Source organism: Medicago sativa, chromosome 6, assembly GCF_051527215.1.
Source record: "Medicago sativa cultivar Bolivia chromosome 6, Bolivia_mono, whole genome shotgun sequence".
In the NCBI taxonomy this organism is placed as follows: domain Eukaryota; kingdom Viridiplantae; phylum Streptophyta; class Magnoliopsida; order Fabales; family Fabaceae; genus Medicago; species Medicago sativa.
The window spans coordinates 11,467,279-11,484,609 of NC_140754.1; the positions used below are offsets into that span (position 1 = coordinate 11,467,279).

Here is a 17,331-nt window from a genome sequence, read left to right on the forward strand (position 1 = left end):
TCATGCTTAGTCTTTCTTTTCACCTTTCTTTCTTCTTTTTTGTCTTTTTTTTTTGTTTGTCTTAGATGAAGTGGTAATCCACTGAAATTCAAGTCACACACAACTGTGAGGTCCTGAGTTTGAATCCAGGTCACAACGTCCGGCCTTGCAATTTCGACATTCACCAGTTAAGCTAGGACTTCGAGAGAAACAAAAATCGAGAATGAGCTCTCCAAGGATTAAATGGTTATCATAGATATCCAATTTTATCATTATTTATTATTTATTTTATTTAATAAATTAAGGTAGAGTAAAATTACGAAAATAACCCTTATAGGACCACCCGCCACCGTTGTTTCTAATGTGAACATACATAATCCAAATCCAAATCCATATAAATTTAATTTTGTCTTCTTTCTTTATTCTCTTTTTCCGTACACATCATAAAAATTGTTGCATACCCTCTTTTCTTCCTCTATAAATATCTTCAACACCACATTGTGTGAAGAAGAAGAAACCCTAATCTTTCTTCACATTCCCATCTTCTTCACTGATCAAGTAAGTGCTCATCACTACCTTTCTTCAACATTTCTTATTTATCACTTCAAAATCTCATTTCATTGTTTTTTCATGCATTTTGCAGGTAACGCTGATTTTCGTTGTTCAAAAAGTGAGTACCTTTGTTAAGTTCTTTCATTTTACTGTTTTTCTTTTTCACTCTGTTTTTCTTTTTTTTTTTTATAGAATGAAAAATGGGTATCTTTGTTGAACTTATAGTTTTGATTTTTATGTGTTTAAATCAACTTTTATGAAGTATTATTTAGTATTTGATATTGTTATGTTCTTGTACTTCATGTATATGCAAGTTCTTCTAACATTGTGTATGTGTGGTGTCGTTGTTGTTGGGAATTTTTTTTGAACTTTTGAGAAATTGCTTGCTAACATGTGTTTGTGTACCTGTGTTTCTGATTGAAGGAGTGTCTAGTGTGTGACACGCGTTATGACCTGTGTTAGTGTCTGACATCGACACAGCACCGACACATTTGATTACATTGAGTTATGTAATTTTTTTTTTCTTCAAATTATTATCGATGTCGAGGGGTAACCTTGGCGCAACTGGTAAAGTTGTTGTCATGTGACTGAAAGGTCACGGGTTCAAGTCCTGGAAACAGCCTCTTGTGTAAAACAGGGTAAGACTGCGTACAATACACCAAATGGTAGGACCCCTTCCCGGACCCTGCATATGCGGGAGCTCTAGTGCACCGGGTTGCCCTTTTTTTATTATCGATGTCGATGTGTCAGCGTCTGTGTCGTGTGTGTGTGATTACATTGTGCGTGTGTGTATTATGCCATTATGAGTTTGTGCTATGTATACATTTTGATTTTGGCATAAACTATTTTGGTAGAGAACCATGGCTACCCAACCATTGATTCTGACCATTTTTGGTTATTATTAATCCTATTTTGGTACTTTGTTTTCATTAATTTTCTTTTCTTTTCTTTGTTATGTATACATTTTGGTTTTGACATAAACTATTCCTAATCAACTTGTATTAAATTTGAGATATTCACTCTTTCTGGCTTTTAACCATATATTATGAGTTTTTACTATGTATTTTTTTTTTCATGATGATTTAATTTAGAATGAGTCCAATACCAACATTGAATAGGAAAAGGAAACTGCATGTAATAATAGAAAGTGTGGTTTAGTTTAGTTGTTGTTGTTTTGAGTGTGTTTTTTCATGCATTTGCAAGTAACTGAGAAGTTTTGCTGATTTTATTTTGGTTTTCTTTTTGTGGTCATAGAAACTGTAGTTTTGTTGTTGCCTTGTTGATTTGGATTTTCTTTTGTAACCTTACTCTGTGGATGTTGTATCTTGTGAGTTTAATTAGTTAGGACTTCAAAACAACGGTGAATAAGAATTTCAAATTTCTTAAAAGAATAACTAGAGTTATTGGTTTGCTTTGTTTTGATTCATCTTGTATTTTTCAAAGTTGGAATTTCAACTCTTTCACTATATTATGACCTGTTATTTTATATATGTTTGATTGCTACTTCGTGTTCTTTTTACGATCTTTTGCTCTTCAAGACACTTGAGTTTTAATTAACAACTTTGTGACACAAAGACACTTAAAAAAGATTTCAAACGTAAAAGGGGATTAGTGTTTAAATATATGTTATACTTGTTTAAGGTGCCTAAGTTGAACCAAATTTGTGATCTCAATCTTTTCCTAAAATTCTATTACTTTCAATATTGTTTTCATTGAATTGAATCTATGTTAAGCAAGAAAGCCATAGAGACATTAAAACTCTTTGATTTAGGAGTTAAAATCTTGAGTTGGGTTGTCTCATATGTTCAATGAAATCATTTTCTTTTTAAAAAAGATTTTTTTTCTCTTCATTTTCTTTTTAAAAAGAGTATAGATAAGAGTTGGGTTGTCTCATATGTTCAATGAAATCATAATAATATTGGTATATTGTATTGATTCCTTTTTCCTTTTTGGATTTTTTGTTTTTAGCAGGTTATAATGGCAGCCTCACCCACCAAGATTTTAATCTTAGTACAAACTGTTGCCTTAATGATCATGTTCACTGCCCAAGATATAGCTATCAGTAACGGCCACACCGCAACAAATAACATAACAGTCATGACATCTTCGACAGCTGCTTTGACCTTTTTGGGCATCATTTTATCACCCTATGACAACAAGAGGTGGTTGTCATGGAAATTTAGTATTCTCTGTCTTTTCTCGTCGATGGTTGCCCTTAGTGTTACGGTGTTCCAGAACCAAATGGGCACATTGGACCCACTGAAGAAAAGTCTTTTCTTGTTTATGGCCCCCCTTAGTGTTATGTTGTTCCAGATACTGGTAAGTTCTCATTTGTCTCACTAGCTTTCTTTATCACTCATTCATCCAACATTTGTTGTTTATCGATAGATGCACTTCAAAATCCCACTTTACTTTGTTTGATTTGAGTGTGCTAGTTTGTGTATTTGTAACAAACTGATTGTGTTTAAGATATTGCTTGCTAACATGTGTGTGTGTGAGTTTATTTAGTTAGGACTTCAAAACTACAGTGAATGAGAATTTGAAATTTGTTAAAAGAACAACGAGAGTTCTTAATTGCTTTTGGGTGGGATGGTATGAGTTGAGAATTATTCAGAAAGATAATGAAAAATGATGAATGAATCTGAATTAATTTTGTATGTTGTTTCTTCATGTCATCTTGATATAAAGAGTATGCATGTCTGTTTGATGAAAGATGCACTTTATATTCTAATATAACCCATAACTGACATCACTTGCTGCCACAGGAGGCAGAGAATATTTTTCCACAAATGCGAAACAAAGCTGGAAACTCGCGTGCTGTGAAGCATCATGAGTTATTGACCAACAACCATGAGAAGCTTTTGAAGGAAGATTGTGAGTTTGAAAGAAGGATGATATTTACAGATTTGGAGGTGGCCACTATGTTTATGAGCCTCGCATTTTATCTCACTTTCAGGATGCGTAAAGAAGCACCTTCTTTACTGATGGGGACCCTTGTGCTCGCATTCATCACCTCGTTTACATCTGTTTTGATTTTTAGTGTGATCATTGCATTGGGTGTCACGAAAGGTACCTTCAGGAAGTTGCCGATGAGATGTGGCCATGTTATGATCTTTGTGACATTGGCATTGCTGAGCTTTGCGAACATTGTTGCGTTGCGTCGTTCCAGAATTGGAAGGGCACTGTGGGACATACCATCGTTTTTATTCATGTAGTGATGATGCTTATGTTCTTGATATAGGTTCCTTAATATATAGTTCGATAACCTTTTGCCTGTAATATAATATTGACTTGAAGAAAGAATCTTGGTAATGGGTAATGGCTAAGCTTCAAAACTTGCAAAATGTAAATTGATCCTATATTCTAGTTAAAGTTAGCATGGATGTTTAAATTTGTAGTATTTTGTGACTGGCAATATGAATTGGTGTGCCTATGTTATTATTGAGTTTTCTTTGACCATTTGATATTGTGTGTAATGCATGAGTTCTATGTAATATGGTTACTGTGAGCCTTAACTATATCTACAACTGTAATGAGTAATGTTTGAAGCTATATAAGCAAATGCAATAAGTAATTTTTTAAGCTATTTTTGATCTATTTAGTGAGTAATTAGAAGTAGATGTAATGAATGAAAGAAACACAATTCATTTAGTTCACTATGAGTTACAAATATGAAGCACAATCACTCATTTAATTAGGCGTGTTCCGGTTTTGGACACACATTGGTGTCAGACACTGACATATATAATTATATTAAGATTATGTGATTTTCTCAAATTATTTTTGGTGTCAGCGTTATAGTGTATGTGTCCGAATCTATACATACTACGACTTATAAATGATTTCATGAGTGGTTCTCATGCCAATTCAGTAAGAGTACAAAAATATATGAAGTATTGATGCCTAAAACTACTTTACAAGCTGTCTACACAAGCTACTTTACAAGTCCTAGAAAAAACCAAACACATAGAACTAGCTTGAAATTATGTACACTGGTTGTCATAACATGACAAATTATGCAATATGCTCCTACACATTCCTTGTAATATTTTCCAAGAGAATTAAGCAAGCTGTGATTAACAAGGGCTTATTATAAGTGCATGAAAAATTGGAAATTTCAATGTAGTAATATCAACAGCAATTTCAAGGGTCTCGACCAATTACTATGTTTTGAGGGGATTGGAGATCACGGTTAAGCTCCATTCAACTTGAAGGAGATTGAAAAGATGATTAAGTTTTGAATACTTTTTATTATGGTCCTTTTGCTTGTCAATAATACAACTTGTATTCTTCTTTCAGAATATATACACCGTATATAATATACTACTAACCAGGGCCGTCCCTGAGAATTCGGAGGCTCGGCTCAGGGAATGAAAAGAGGCCACTGATAAAATCAAAACGTATTTTTTTTAAAAGAGCAATGTTCTATTTATATATTTTAAAAGATAAATACAAGGTGCCGTATATATGCGGTACACCCATAGGTGGAAAAGACTACCGTATACATGAGGAACCCCCACCTAACACCAAAAGCAAGAGGAACTAATTCTAATAGGCCTAAAAGGCTAAAACAAGAGGACAGAAAATGAAACCTGCACAAAATCACCAAAAGCCAAAAGCGCACAAAGCTGGCAGCACAACAACCAAGCAGTCACAACAACAACAAAAAACCCACAAAGCTGGCAGCACAGAAGCCAAGCAGTCACAGCAACAGCAAAGAAATCGCAGCCCTGTTTAAATTAAAAATGAAGTCCGTAAACATAAGAAATAAATAATATAATAAATAATATAAAACAAGTTTAGGCAAATACCTTCAAAACGAGTCTTCATTCACACCAAAACGAGACTTCCTACGCACATTTACTGCAGCAAATTCATCAATCAACTCTTCGTATTGTATATTTCGCAACATAGGATTCTCAATTGCTATCATTGCTAAGCCATTAAGTCTTTCTTGTAGCATGGTAGACCGCATGTAAGACTTCAACAACTTCAACTTTGAAAAACTTCTTTCTGCGGAGGCAACTGTCACGGGAATAGTCAATAAAATTCTATATGCAACAATTGTATTAGAAAAATAGCTCATGCCTTTCAAAAATCTTAAAATCTCAATAGGTCCCATTTTTCCTTCAGGCAAGATATCTTTTAGTGACCTTAACTCCACATATAGTTCTCTCCCATCAATATCAGATTCCTCATTATGTTTCAATGCTTGTTCAAATTTACCACAACAAGACTCCAAAGTCGCATTATCCAATGATTTTAACTTGTCAGAAGTAAACAAAAAACCAAAAACAGCTTCATATTGTTGGAATTGTTCAAATCTCTTATTAAGAGATACAATAGCTTGATCAACAAGGCAAAGAAAGTAATTAACTCTAAAAGATTCTTCTTCAGATTGCGCGACTGACGGGGTATTCAAATCCTCATCAAACTGCCTTTTTCTTCGAATTATGCGCCTTTGAGGAAATACCGGGTCAATATTCAATTCAATGGCAACTTCTGTAGCATCATCCAAGGCCTTCTTAAAACCAGTTTCTCTATATTCCTTAAAAAAAGAAAGTAACTCTTCTATTTTTGACATAGCAACATCAATAAGCATATCATCTGACTGTAAGAGTTTGCTAACCAAATTAATTGCAGATAATATGTCAACCATATAATTATAGATACTATAAACTCAAAATCACCAAGTTCATGTGTTGCTAAAGATTTAGCTTCACTTCTTATTTTAGAATCATCATCCTTATCTGACACTTCAAGTAAAGCTTCAATAAAATCGGACATTCCCGTTCTTATAGCTTTGACACTTTCTACATGACTCTCCCAACGAGTGGATGACAATGATTTTGGAGTCAACCCTTTTAAATTATCTTTCAAAATTGTCCATCTCTTAGTAGAGTTGGCAAAAATAGTATAAATGCGTTGAACAACTCCAAAAAAATCTTTAGCTTTACCACATGAGTTAGCCATATCACACAATGTCAAGTTAAGACTATGGCAACTACAAGGAGTATAAAAGGCTCTTGGATTTATATCTAAAAACCTCTTTTGTACACCTCGATGTTTTCCTTTCATATTTGACCCATTATCATAACCTTGTCCTCGCACATCAAAGATGTCAAGATCAAGATTTTTCAATTCATCTTGTAAAACATCAAAAAGCCCTTGCCCAGTTGTATCATTCAAATTCAAAAATCCTAAAAAAGACTCCTCAATGCTAACAGAATTTGAAGAAACATCTACATATCGTATTATCAAAGACATTTGTTCTTGGTGACTAATATCAGGAGTACAATCAAGTATCACTGAGAAATACTTTGCTTGCTTGATTTTTTCAATGATTAGATTTTTAATTTTAGAAGCAAGCAAAAGTATTAACTCATTTTGGATTCTAGGCCCAAGATAGTGAACATGAAGATTATCAACAGTAACACGTCTAACATGTTCTTGGACACATGGATCAAATTCATTTAACATTTCAATTAAGCCCAAAAAGTTCCCATTCCCATCTTCATCCAATTTGTCTACAGAACCACGGAAGGCCAAATTACGTTTAGCAAGGAATTTCACTATTGCAATGATTCTTTTTAAAACACTTTTCCAATGATCCTTTTCTTTCTCAATCAATTTTTGAGTTGTTTTATCAATAGTTTGAAAACTATTCATCCTTTGACGCAACTCATACCAATTAGTCATGCTCTTAATGTGTTCCAAGCTTGCCTCATGCTCTTTAAGTCTAACAAAAACATGTGACCAATCACTAAAACCCTCATTTGCTAATTGACCTCTACCATTCCCTCTTTTAAAAACTTTACAGTAAAAACAAAATAATCTATCAAGCTCTTTTGAATAAACAAGCCAATCTCTATCACACTTCTCTCCATTTGATAAAGTTCTAGTATACAAATTAGCCGTAAAGCGTCTACGAGATTTATCTCTAGGACCCTTCACAATACTTAAATCTCTTATAGGGCCTTTTGTAGCTAACAACTCAATCATTTTAGACTCGAGAGAATCCCAATTTCTTGGATAAAATATATCTACACTAATGTGAATGTCATTAACATTATCAACATTTTGATTATCATCTTCATTATCATTAAGATTTTCAACATCAACATCCACAGCAACATTATCATCGACAGGAATGTCATCAATAGGAATAGGCATAACATCAACATTATCAACATCAACGGGAATAGCATCAACAGGAATAGCATCAACAGGAATGGTATCAACAGGACTATCATCAATAGGAATTTGTGTTTCTTTTACAATAAATTTATCAAGAGCTCCTGTTTGGGATTCAATTAACTCAGCAATTTTTTTCTTTTTCCTACGCTTCTCAGCGCCAGACTCAAACTTTCTAATCCTAGGCGGCAATCTAGGAGGAGCCAATTTAGGAGGCATAGATAGAGGAAGATTAAAAAAATAAAGAACCTGAAGATTTTGATCAGTTGATGATTTTGATCAGTGATGGAATCGGTGATGAGCAGCGATGGAATCGGTGATGACTGATGATGGAATTGGTGATGAGCAGCGATGACTGATGATGATGGAATCGGTGACGTGATGACTGATGACAGCGATGGAATCAGTGACTTTGATTTGTGAATCGGTGATGACTGATGAGCAGAGCAGCGAGAATTTGAGGAATCGGTGATTTGTGATTTTCAGGGCCGTCCCTGAGAATTCGGAGGCTCGGCTCAGGGAATGAAAAGAGGCCACTGATAAAATCAAAACGTATTTTTTTTAAAAGAGCAATGTTCTATTTATATATTTTAAAAGATAAATACAAGGTGCCGTATATATGCGGTACACCCATAGGTGGAAAAGACTACCGTATACATGAGGAACCCCCACCTAACACCAAAAGCAAGAGGAACTAATTCTAATAGGCCTAAAAGGCTAAAACAAGAGGACAGAAAATGAAACCTGCACAAAATCACCAAAAGCCAAAAGCGCACAAAGCTGGCAGCACAACAACCAAGCAGTCACAACAACAACAAAAAACCCACAAAGCTGGCAGCACAGAAGCCAAGCAGTCACAGCAACAGCAAAAAAATCGCAGCCCTGTTTAAATTAAAAATGAAGTCCGTAAACATAAGAAATAAATAATATAATAAATAATATAAAACAAGTTTAGGCAAATACCTTCAAAACGAGTCTTCATTCACACCAAAACGAGACTTCCTACGCACATTTACTGCAGCAAATTCATCAATCAACTCTTCGTATTGTATATTTCGCAACATAGGATTCTCAATTGCTATCATTGCTAAGCCATTAAGTCTTTCTTGTAGCATGGTAGACCGCATGTAAGACTTCAACAACTTCAACTTTGAAAAACTTCTTTCTGCGGAGGCAACTGTCACGGGAATAGTCAATAAAATTCTATATGCAACAATTGTATTAGAAAAATAACTCATGCCTTTCAAAAATCTTAAAATCTCAATAGGTCCCATTTTTCCTTCAGGCAAGATATCTTTTAGTGACCTTAACTCCACATATAGTTCTCTCCCATCAATATCAGATTCCTCATTATGTTTCAATGCTTGTTCAAATTTACCACAACAAGACTCCAAAGTCGCATTATCCAATGATTTTAACTTGTCAGAAGTAAATAAAAAACCAAAAACAGCTTCATATTGTTGGAATTGTTCAAATCTCTTATTAAGAGATACAATAGCTTGATCAACAAGGCAAAGAAAGTAATTAACTCTAAAAGATTCTTCTTCAGATTGCGCGACTGACGGGGTATTCAAATCCTCATCAAACTGCCTTTTTCTTCGAATTATGCGCCTTTGAGGAAATACCGGGTCAATATTCAATTCAATGGCAACTTCTGTAGCATCATCCAAGGCCTTCTTAAAACCAGTTTCTCTATATTCCTTAAAAAAAGAAAGTAACTCTTCTATTTTTGACATAGCAACATCAATAAGCATATCATCTGACTGTAAGAGTTTGCTAACCAAATTAATTGCAGATAATATGTCAAACCATATAATTATAGATACTATAAACTCAAAATCACCAAGTTCATGTGTTGCTAAAGATTTAGCTTCACTTCTTATTTTAGAATCATCATCCTTATCTGACACTTCAAGTAAAGCTTCAATAAAATCGGACATTCCCGTTCTTATAGCTTTGACACTTTCTACATGACTCTCCCAACGAGTGGATGACAATGATTTTGGAGTCAACCCTTTTAAATTATCTTTCAAAATTGTCCATCTCTTAGTAGAGTTGGCAAAAATAGTATAAATGAGTTGAACAACTCCAAAAAAATCTTTAGCTTTACCACATGAGTTAGCCATATCACACAATGTCAAGTTAAGACTATGGCAACTACAAGGAGTATAAAAGGCTCTTGGATTTATATCTGAAAACCTCTTTTGTACACCTCGATGTTTTCCTTTCATATTTGACCCATTATCATAACCTTGTCCTCGCACATCAAAGATGTCAAGATCAAGATTTTTCAATTCATCTTGTAAAACATCAAAAAGCCCTTGCCCAGTTGTATCATTCACATTCAAAAATCCTAAAAAAGACTCCTCAATGCTAACAGAATTTGAAGAAACATCTACATATCGTATTATCAAAGACATTTGTTCTTGGTGACTAATATCAGGAGTACAATCAAGTATCACTGAGAAATACTTTGCTTGCTTTATTTTTTCAATGATTAGATTTTTAATTTTAGAAGCAAGCAAAAGTATTAACTCATTTTGGATTCTAGGCCCAAGATAGTGAACATGAAGATTATCAACAGTAACACGTCTAACATGTTCTTGGACACATGGATCAAATTCATTTAACATTTCAATTAAGCCCAAAAAGTTCCCATTCCCATCTTCATCCAATTTGTCTACAGAACCACGGAAGGCCAAATTACGTTTAGCAAGGAATTTCACTATTGCAATGATTCTTTTTAAAACACTTTTCCAATGATCCTTTTCTTTCTCAATCAATTTTTGAGTTGTTTTATCAATAGTTTGAAAACTATTCATCCTTTGACGCAACTCATACCAATTAGTCATGCTCTTAATGTGTTCCAAGCTTGCCTCATGCTCTTTAAGTCTAACAAAAACATGTGACCAATCACTAAAACCCTCATTTGCTAATTGACCTCTACCATTCCCTCTTTTAAAAACTTTACAGCAAAAACAAAATAATCTATCAAGCTCTTTTGAATAAACAAGCCAATCTCTATCACACTTCTCTCCATTTGATAAAGTTCTAGTATACAAATTAGCCGTAAAGCGTCTACGAGATTTATCTCTAGGACCCTTCACAATACTTAAATCTCTTATAGGGCCTTTTGTAGCTAACAACTCAATCATTTTAGACTCGAGAGAATCCCAATTTCTTGGATCAAATATATCTACACTAATGTGAATGTCATTAACATTATCAACATTTTGATTATCATCTTCATTATCATTAAGATTTTCAACATCAACATCCACAGCAACATTATCATCGACAGGAATGTCATCAATAGGAATAGGCATAGCATCAACATTATCAACATCAACGGGAATAGCATCAACAGGAATAGCATCAACAGGAATGGTATCAACAGGACTATCATCAATAGGAATTTGTGTTTCTTTTACAATAAATTTATCAAGAGCTCCTGTTTGGGATTCAATTAACTCAGCAATTTTTTTCTTTTTCCTACGCTTCTCAGCGCCAGACTCAAACTTTCTAATCCTAGGCGGCAATCTAGGAGGAGCCAATTTAGGAGGCATAGATAGAGGAAGATTAAAAAAATAAAGAACCTGAAGATTTTGATCAGTTGATGATTTTGATCAGTGATGGAATCGGTGATGAGCAGCGATGGAATCGGTGATGACTGATGATGGAATTGGTGATGAGCAGCGATGACTGATGATGATGGAATCGGTGACGTGATGACTGATGAGCAGCGATGGAATCAGTGACTTTGATTTGTGAATCGGTGATGACTGATGAGCAGAGCAGCGAGAATTTGAGGAATCGGTGATTTGTGATTTTGATTCGTGAAAGAGTTTGAGGAATAGGTGATTTGTGATTTTGATTCGTGAAAGAGTTTGAGGAATTGGTCTGTGACTTTGATTTGTAAAACGCGTTGAACAACCCTTTTAATTTTTTTTTTTATTGGGGGATAGTATAGTACTAGGTAAAAAAAATTTTTTTGAGGCCCATCCTTGGGGGTGGCCCAGCTCGTTTGAGCTGTTTGCACCCCCTCAGGGACGCCCCTGGTGATCGTTTACTCGAGAATGAGTCAGTCATTGTTGCCGGTGATACTTGCCACAATTTGAAAAAGGAAAGTTGGCAGGTCGTTGGCTCCTGCAACGGATTGCTCTGTTTGCTTTTCAATTCTTTCTTAAGAGAACACACAAGGTACCGGTTCTGTTTATGGAATCCCACAACAAGGACAATGTCTGACGAAATAGGGGGTTTTTTGGGACTATAGGTCTTTAGTGGGCCATTTCAAGTTCAGTTTTGGTTGTGATTATTTAACTGGAACATACAAGGTAGTGGCACTTTATACAGAAAGAAATAAAGAGAAAGAGATCGAGAACGAAGGTTTATGGAGAAGCAAGGTGAAGGTTTTCAGTTTGGGTGATGTTTGTTGGAGAAAGATTCAAAGTTTTCCTTTGGTTCCTCTTATCTGGAATGATGGTGTGCATTTGAGTGGAACGGTTAACTGGCTAGCTATTCACGGTGACTATGATGCAATTTCTGATGGAGAAATAGTTCAAGCCTCAATTCCTCATGTTGAGCAATTTGTGATTGCTTCTCTTGATCTTTCAACAGAGACATACAACCGGCTTTTGCTTCCAAAGGGTTTTAATGAGGTACCATGCGTTGAGCCATCTCTTCGGGTTTTGATGGATTGCCTTTGCTTTTCGCACGATTTCAAGAGAACCGAATTCGTTATATGGCAGATGAAGGAGTTTGGAATCCAAGAGTCTTGGACTCAGTTATTTAGATTTGAATATGTTAATCTTCAAATGCATAATCTTCCGATCTATGACGACTGGGATTTACTTGGATACATGACATGTGATACTCCATTGTTACCTTTGTACCTTTCGAAGAATGGAGATACATTGATATTGACAAATGATGAAGACAAAAGAGTAATTATCTATAATCGGAGAGATAAGAGAGTAGAGAGAATTGGAATTTCCAACAAAATAAATTGGTTCTCCGCCATTGATTATGTTGAAAGCTTGGTTTCGACTCATTGGAAGTAAGTTCTCTTCTACCATTTACAATTGTTTGAATCTATGGTTAATTCATGTATGTTATTTTAAAATCTTTGGCATGTTATAAGAACATGTGTAAATATTTCATATGATAGCTTGGGTTGATTATACTGGAGAATGATTATTTATTGATCATTGTTATCGGTTTGGAAATCTACTGGATTAAATGAATTTGTTTTGATTTTATATTAAATATAAGCTAGAAGATGATTCTCACGAAAGAATTTGTTCAAAACTCTTGCCTGCATTTTACAGAAAAAAGTTAACACAGGTGAAACTCCCACTGATTTGGAGTTAAAAAACCCTTATTAAAACAAAGTTGAAGGTAGGATCCTAGAAAGAGGTTGGTGAGCAAGTGGGAGACTTATACAGGTTCATTGCACCTGTTGTTCAGTAGATAGATCAGAACAAGAAAAACCATTTAAGTTGAATAGACAAAGTAATCCTAAAACAATGTTTCGGGCTCAACTATCTATGTCTTTTAAGCTATATTCTTCTTGATCTAATTTCATTTCCCCCCCAATGCACACCCATGCTAATTTATATGTGAGAATTATTTTATCTATATACCTAGTTATAATTGATATTGTAATAATTACGCAACCTCGGTAAAGCTTGTGATACATGCTTTGATTCATGGCATCATGGTTGAAGCTAATTTCTTTCTTTGTAATGAATATGGATGGACTTTCTATTATAATTATGCATTCATTTCTGTTTGTGTTTTTATTTTATGTTTTGTGTATTGTTGGTTCACTTCTAAGCTAATGGATATTTTTTTAAATTATAGGTCAGGAGATATGGATGAAGAGGAAGATGAAGAGGGGAATGAAGAGGAAGATGTAGAGGAGGAGGAGGAGGAGGAGGAGGAGGAGGAGGAAGGGCATTTATTATGAAAGGACGACGATCAACCAAGTGACATTAATCTTGGGGTTGATGGAGTGGATGATTTGTGCTTAGATTATGATTATGTATTATGACAAAAATAAAATAGGAATGAAGTAGGAAATAGTAATCTTTACTGTCATCTTGGTTTTTTTTGGGTTTGAAAACATGAACTTTGAACAGCCAGCGTACTTTTGCATTTTCATTTCGATATATGACTTGGATCTCTAGTTATATATATTTGCTTAATCGAATTGTTTTTTTTTTTTTTATCACTTTCATATCTAGCTTATACAAATTATTGTTCACTTTTTTTTTTTTGAAGGACAAATTATTGTTCACTTGTTTGACTCAAGAATGCTAATATTTTTGTTTCGAAGATGTATGTAGTGAATCCAATGAATTGTTTTTGTAAGCTGAACTCTCAGTTGCTTCGCAGTTTTAATAATTTTCCTATGGTATGCAATTCAGCTTTTGTTCTTCCAGTTGAACCATTCTTGAATATGTATGGACTCTTAATTTTCACATATTATTTATCGATGACTGAAGCCAAGTGGTCTTCATGAACTCTTATCTGCCTGATTGGAGATGGAAAATGTGAATGTCGTTAAATTCTTCAGGGACTATATGCACCTTTTTCTGCAAGTAGGGTTATGCTAACAAGTTTGCATAGAAGAATCATAATACGGTTGCAATAAAAGTAGGGTTGATATTAAACAATCATAGGTACATCGACTCAACATGAGTAATTTAGTAATAGTCAGACACATTTCAAACAAATTTATTGTTCCAACAATTGTTTTTAATACGTGATTATTGTAAAACACTCTTATAAAAAGGGGAAGAGGGAGTATTTATTAAAATGCTTCTATTCTTCAACATTTTTAATTTTTAATTATAGTTGCATCTTGTTGACTTTGCAATCAAATCCTTGAAATGACTTACATTTTAATAAGGGTTAATTATGTTTTTGGTCCCTACAAAATTGCGACCTTGTAAGTTTAGTCCTTACTTAATTTTAATAGCATTTTTAATCCCTACAAAAAATTTCTACACTCAATATTAGTCCTTACTCAATCCAAATTTGTTTAATTTATGCTTAAACTCTTAAGTTTTTCAACAATTTTTTACAGGCGTGTTAAGAACGTTATTAAAAGTTCCTCCGAAAAAAATATCGCAAAAATTTGATTTCTACGTCCATATTTTTGTTACTTATATCTTAAACTTTTGTAGTTTTAAAAAATTCATATTTAATTTATTTCATGTTAAAAAATTATATATTTTAGTAAATGAACCTTTCATAGTGTTCTAAACTTGTATAAAAAGAATCGTTAAAAAATTTAAGAGTTTAAGGATAATTAAACAAAATTTATTTTAGCAGGGACTAAAATTATAAGTAAATTTTTTTTTGAAGGGATTAAAAATGCTATTAAAATTAAGTAAGGACTAAACTTACAAGGTCGCAATTTTGTAGGGACTAAAAACATAATTAACCCTTTTAATAATTAAACTTGAAACGTGATGGATATTATATTATTATTCACGCAAATCTTTGGTGAATATTAGACTATACCACCCAATTTTTTTTATTCTTCATGACTTTCAATTTCAATCCATAATGCACTCTGCTTGATGGTAATGGTATGGATGAAAGTTTCCATTTCAATCCATACTTTTAGTAATTTTGCTTTTCTTGGATTAATTGGTTGAAAATCGAAACATGTAGATAGGAGTCACCTTTTTTTTAAAAATATTACTGAAACGGCCAAAGATTTGACGTCAATGTTAGGAAGATGACTCAAACGCTTGATGGTAATGGTATGGATAAAAGTTTCCATTTCATTGTTTGTAAATTGAACAAATTGGTCTATCTATGGAAAAGTTTTTGTAGCTAAGTTGTTTGGTTTGTTACTAAATGAAATAGAGTGCTTGCTACTTCACCCCTTTTCTCATTTTAACTCCACCGGGTTAGAAATTTTTTTATATTAATGAATTAGATCGAAATATGGTTTACGATAGAACATTATAGTGTAATTCTATCCACGTAGCCGACCCCATCCAGTGGGATAAGGCTTGGTTTCTGTTGTTGATTTTAAACCGACTGTTTATGTTTTTGTACCGGTGCTCGACTGTGTCCATGCAACATTTCTATGACAAATTTAGCTGCATTCTCTGTGGTTGTTGCAGATTCATTGAGATTCACATCTGCATTGTCAGTTGGATTAGCAGTTGTTTTCCTTATCATAGCTGTGGGGATCTCAATTATCAAGATTATTAGCGGGGGCATTGGGATTCCCAGACTCTTCCCAATCATTACTGATGTAGATTCTGTTTTTGATCTATTCACTGTAGCTCCTGTGCTGATGACTGCCTACATCTGTCACTTCAATGGTAAGAAAATCTTTGAAATGTTTCCTTCGAACCTGGTTGCGCTGTTTTAATGTTTTTATTAGTCATGATCTATAAAGCATTGAGACAGACACTAGACACAACACTGACACGCTGGTAATAATTTTAGAAATAACAAAATTAAATGTAATGACATGCATATTGGACACCGGAAATGCCTTCAATTAGAAGTGTCGGTGCTACATTTTTTTAATCCAAAATCCAATAATATACAACAACATGATGAATAATAATATACATTTTGTAGTTTACACTTGGTTGCTTGAGGATTCCTCACGGATACTTGGGGTCGTGCGTACTTCCCCTACTCTATGCTCTTCGGTGTACTTACTGACAAGCTTCTTTGGGTTCCTTCTATTTGGTGAAGGAACTCTTGATGACGTGCTTGCCAATTTTGATACTGATCTTGGAATTCCTTTCGGTTCTGTGCTCAATGATGCTGTTCGTTTGAGCTATGCTGCGCATCTTGTGCTTGTATTTCCTGTAATTTTCTACGCATTGAGACTCAACGTAGATGGTCTGATATTTTCCTCATCAATAAGGCCTTTGGTTGTTGATAACTTCAGATTTGCATCAGTTACTATTGGGCATGTTGTCATTATCTTCCTCGGAGCAAATTTCATACCGAACATTTGGGTTATTTTCCAGTTCACTGGAGCAACAGGTGCTGTTTGTATAGCATTCATATTTCCAGCTGCAATCACTTTGAGGTGAGTTTGGTCATGAATTCATTTAGTTCTGAGATTCATGTCCAATATAGATATACAATAAAGATTCGTGTTGATTGGATCTATTTTCGTATCAAATCAAAACACGACTTGCCTGTATCCTAAGATACTGCTGATAAATATTTCCGCGAATGATGGATTCCTAGGAATTGCTTTTGTTCATATTTCCCCCTTTCTCATTCCTGTCATAAAGGACGGGAATCTTATATAACGAATGATGCTTTTGCATATGATTAATCAACTCAGCAGTTATCATTAATCATTTTCTTTTCCTACAGGGATCGTTACAACATAGCAACTAAAATAGATATGATTCTGGCAGGGCCGGCCCATAGCCCGTCGAGGCTGGGCGACGACACCGGGCCTCCAATTTTTTGGGGCCCAAAATATATTTTTTAATATGTAAGACACAAAAATAATGGTTATATATATATTAAAAGCAAATTATTTCAGTTTGTACAGCTTGCTTTAGTGGTGTGGCCACTTTTTGTTGAGTGTGAGGTCATGTGTTC

At 34.3% G+C, this 17,331-nt stretch overlaps 3 protein-coding genes and 3 pseudogenes across 7 annotated transcripts in view; 3 read left to right on the top strand and 3 right to left on the bottom strand.

The window, feature by feature from the left end:
• Positions 1-17,331, top strand: part of LOC146912818 (amino acid transporter AVT6A-like) — a 37,443-nt pseudogene that overhangs the window by 19,431 nt on the left and 681 nt on the right. Inside the window, exons 3-5 of the transcript XR_015013143.1 lie at positions 15,870-16,073; positions 16,339-16,801; positions 17,098-17,129. The product of XR_015013143.1 is annotated as an amino acid transporter AVT6A-like (transcript). The remainder of the gene's footprint in view (positions 1-15,869; positions 16,074-16,338; positions 16,802-17,097; positions 17,130-17,331) is intronic.
• On the top strand, positions 420-3,995 carry LOC146912820 (uncharacterized). 2 transcript variants are annotated; one of them, XM_085716158.1, is made up of 4 exons: positions 420-537; positions 623-649; positions 2,500-2,850; positions 3,297-3,995. In XM_085716158.1, the coding sequence occupies exons 3-4, from the start codon at positions 2,509-2,511 to the stop codon at positions 3,744-3,746; spliced, it is 792 nt and encodes a 263-aa protein (XP_085572284.1). In that variant the 5' UTR covers positions 420-537; positions 623-649; positions 2,500-2,508; the 3' UTR covers positions 3,747-3,995. The 2 variants fall into 2 exon arrangements, with proteins under 2 accessions (XP_085572284.1, XP_085572283.1); XM_085716157.1 differs by having other exon boundaries at positions 2,503-2,850.
• On the bottom strand, positions 5,261-7,944 carry LOC146912821 (uncharacterized; annotated as a pseudogene).
• On the bottom strand, positions 8,209-11,679 carry LOC146912822 (uncharacterized). 2 transcript variants are annotated; one of them, XR_015013144.1, is made up of 3 exons: positions 11,322-11,679; positions 8,689-8,902; positions 8,209-8,607 (listed from the first exon to the last, which is right to left on the bottom strand). XR_015013144.1 is itself a non-coding variant. In XM_085716159.1 (3 exons), exons 1-2 carry the CDS (start codon positions 9,663-9,665, stop codon positions 8,691-8,693), a joined length of 912 nt encoding a protein of 303 aa, XP_085572285.1. In that variant the 5' UTR covers positions 9,666-9,723; the 3' UTR covers positions 8,215-8,607; positions 8,689-8,690. The 2 variants fall into 2 exon arrangements, 1 of the variants encoding a protein (XP_085572285.1); XM_085716159.1 differs by lacking the exon at positions 11,322-11,679 and adding an exon at positions 8,966-9,723 and having other exon boundaries at positions 8,215-8,607.
• On the bottom strand, positions 9,826-11,315 carry LOC146912823 (uncharacterized). The gene is made up of 2 exons (XM_085717748.1): positions 9,925-11,315; positions 9,826-9,829 (listed from the first exon to the last, which is right to left on the bottom strand). The coding sequence occupies exons 1-2, from the start codon at positions 11,289-11,291 to the stop codon at positions 9,826-9,828; spliced, it is 1,371 nt and encodes a 456-aa protein (XP_085573874.1). The 5' UTR covers positions 11,292-11,315.
• On the top strand, positions 11,471-13,936 carry LOC146912824 (F-box protein CPR1-like; annotated as a pseudogene). The gene is made up of 3 exons (XR_015014559.1): positions 11,471-11,541; positions 11,773-12,781; positions 13,588-13,936. The product of XR_015014559.1 is annotated as an F-box protein CPR1-like (transcript).

Bases quoted from the DNA above. Each gene is read 5' to 3' on its own strand.
- LOC146912820 (XM_085716158.1), top strand. From the start codon at position 2,509: ATGGCAGCCTCACCCACCAAGATTTTAATCTTAGTACAAACTGTTGCC. The intron at 2,851-3,296 runs GTAAGTTCTCAT...TTGCTGCCACAG, and splicing joins TTATGTTGTTCCAGATACTG to GAGGCAGAGAATATTTTTCC.
- LOC146912822 (XM_085716159.1), bottom strand. From the start codon at position 9,665: ATGTCCGATTTTATTGAAGCTTTACTTGAAGTGTCAGATAAGGATGAT. The intron at 8,903-8,965 runs GCATGAGTTATT...TTCCCGTGACAG, and splicing joins GATTTTAAGATTTTTGAAAG to TTGCCTCCGCAGAAAGAAGT.
- LOC146912823 (XM_085717748.1), bottom strand. From the start codon at position 11,291: ATGCCTCCTAAATTGGCTCCTCCTAGATTGCCGCCTAGGATTAGAAAG.